The 2,848-nt window shown below is 36.0% G+C and overlaps 1 protein-coding gene across 1 annotated transcript in view; it reads left to right on the top strand.

Moving 5' to 3' along the window:
* plcl1 (phospholipase C like 1) overlaps positions 1-2,639 on the top strand; it is an 18,001-nt gene extending 15,362 nt beyond the window's left edge. The window contains exon 7 of the mRNA XM_014034755.1: positions 945-2,639. Coding sequence (XP_013890209.1) covers positions 945-1,139 — 195 coding nt within the window. The 3' untranslated portion in view covers positions 1,140-2,639. The remainder of the gene's footprint in view (positions 1-944) is intronic.
* The last annotated feature ends 209 nt before the right edge of the window (positions 2,640-2,848 follow it).

The following is a 2,848-nucleotide window of genomic DNA, read 5'->3' as shown; positions in this document are numbered from 1 at the left end:
TTTTTTCCATCACCACCGTTAACAAGGAAAAATAAATATTTCACCCAACACACGTTCACTCATTGAGTGGAAAAAAAAAATCCAGCCATCACTATTGTCGTTTCTATACTCATCTATGAGATGTGGGAGGGCAAATGGAGGAATTATGATCATTTATACTCTCTGTCATCAACTCTCTGTCTCATGTCGTATTGAAGGATAGCCCAAACTTAAGCATACAGGACCATAGCTAAAAGATAGCTCAGGAAACCCAAATCAACTACTTTATCAAATAGGAAAGTCTTCAGTCTAATCTTAAATTAGACAAGTTGTCAATCTCACGAACAAGATCTTGAAGTTGGTTCCACAAGAGGACCYTGATAACTGAAAGTTCTGTCTCCTGTACTAGTTTTGAAAGCTTTAGGAACCACAAGTAAACCTGCAGTTTTATAGCAAAGTCCTCTGTTATAATATATGGAACATTAAGATCTTTAATAAAATTAGAGCTTTAATTTATGAATAACGTATCTACTGATGAACATTTTTGAAATCAAAAAATTCAGACATGGAACATTTTTAAATAAGTATTATTTAAATKATTATGTTCTGTTATGTTTTATGTTCTGTCTACTTGTGAATGTGTGTTCTGAACTGTAATTTCATTGTGCTTTGTACAATGACAATAAAGGTTATTCAGTCATTTCAATCAATATTATAACTGATGTGGTTTTTAAATGTAGACATTCAGGACTGTAGCCTTGATTGTTTTATTGCCACATAGGAAAGCTTTCATGTACAGTACGCGTCAAAATACAGCTTTAGTATTTTAGTATTACAGAAACTAAATTGAGATGGGTTTGATTGTGGTTTGAGATGTCCACAACTATGCAACTACTTTGAAATACATTTTGTTGCAACATGCTTTTTACATTAGTTCCGTTTCCATGTCTCCTGTGTTGCTTTAGGGGCAGAGTGATCTGGTTCGTGGAGCCAAAATGGATTCCTTGGATGCCCTGCGTCAACTTGCTCTGGCCTGTGAAGCCTGTGGCCTCACCTCCTCGTCCTCCAACTCCTCCGGCTTCTCTACGGCTGAGCTGCACTACACCTCCCACCCCACGTCAGGCAGGCGGAGCAGCGCGCATGGCAATGGACGCATCTGAACTCTGCACCTGAGCTAGCAGAGTGTTACAGAGGAAAAAAAGATGAGATGATGCAAAGAGACAGACAGGAGACGAGGTGTGACAAGAATGGGTACAGACAGGTGGTTGGTGTTTTCCTTTATCCAGTGTAGTAAAGCAGTTCAAATACAATGTGACATTCCACACTGCAGATAGACACCTTGTCAATATCTGCAGCAGGAAAACACTGGTGACTTCTGTGCTTCTTATACTGGTATTTATTGGCGTAACTCAGCAAATGAATCTTTTTTGAAAAGAAAAATGATCTGATGTTAGGCAAAACATAAGAAAATGTATGTAGAATGGCCTCAGCATTTCAGCTCATCTTTGAACGTGAGTCCTCTGTTTTGAATGTTGAAACAGTGAAAAAACACTAATAGATGTAATGCAACTGGTGTAAGCAGACTTTGTGCTTCTGAAACCTACTAAGGTTTCATGGTGCTTCTGTTGTTGGACAAAACTGCAGTTATACTTAACATGAAAAAATAGACAGGTTTATCAAACACAAACAAACAAAACAAAACTAAAACAAATAGACTTCTATTCTGTTGAGTTGAAGATATTTAATTTCCCGGTAGCTTTCTCATTTATAAATAAGTGAAGAGTGTAGAGTTCCAACTTTTTAAACAGCTTGAGAGATGTGTTGTTATTTAAGCTAGGTTCATGTGCAGATCAAACAAAATGTCTTCAGCTACAAAACTCCATTTTTGTTTTATTTTATATATATATTTGGATTAACCATGTCCTAGATGACTAAAAATCTACACCAGCTGGGTTATACGGTATTCAAGATGATCATAGATAAAGCCAGCTAAACAGTAAAATGTCATCATCATTAGCCTTTTCCTTTACCAAAATGACTGAAGTTTTTGCCCTGTCGGAGTTTTAAAATGTCTAAACAAATGTACTTTCAGATGTGAAAAAGAAAAAAAGCTGTCATATTTATCTAGAAGTCTTTGATAAACTTTAGAGGGACTTTATTCCCAKATTTATTACTCCCTTGCCATGTTACTGTGGAGGTTACTGTTTAAGGCATCCTTTAATCATGAAGGTCCTGTCTGATTTGGTGAGTCCAGAAAGAGACAGGACTAAAAGAGGGATTCCTATACTACACCAGGGCTGGTTATAAAGCTGCTTCTTAACCGATTCTTTCATAATAAGGTTTAGAACCAGTTGGGTTTTCCACAGACAGAGAGCCAACTCTGAGCCTCATCGCTCCATATTAAAAATTTCTTGCAGTATAGGACTGATCCTGATCCTCTGTTGTGTTTTGAATTCTGTAGAGACTTTTGCACAAATCTAGAATAAGGGATTAAGCCAGGACTTTGGTGTAAACCTGAATTAATTAAGCTTTGAATTGGTTTGGGAGAGGAAGCACCTATGTTTCTATGGTAAAAGGTGCTTTGAAACTAACTCTGAATTAGTCCTGACCAGGTTCAAAGTGAAGCTTTTTTAATTTTTTAAGCAGTAGTCAGTCACTTTACTGCAAAAACTGTTCATCTAACCAAATGCAACTGTCAAACTGCAGATTGTTAATTATTAATTTAAAAAGATTCAGAGTGTAATCTAGTAGTTTTAACTTATTTTTAGATGGCTAATTTTTGTAATATCTGATCAGAAATCAGTGTTTCATACAATTATTACATTTATTCTTTTTTCTTTGGATTAAAATATTACAGAGTAAATATATT

Source organism: Austrofundulus limnaeus, unplaced genomic scaffold (genome assembly GCF_001266775.1).
Source record: "Austrofundulus limnaeus strain Quisiro unplaced genomic scaffold, Austrofundulus_limnaeus-1.0 Scaffold2280, whole genome shotgun sequence".
In the NCBI taxonomy this organism is placed as follows: domain Eukaryota; kingdom Metazoa; phylum Chordata; class Actinopteri; order Cyprinodontiformes; family Rivulidae; genus Austrofundulus; species Austrofundulus limnaeus.
This window is presented reverse-complemented; position numbering and strand designations above follow the sequence as displayed.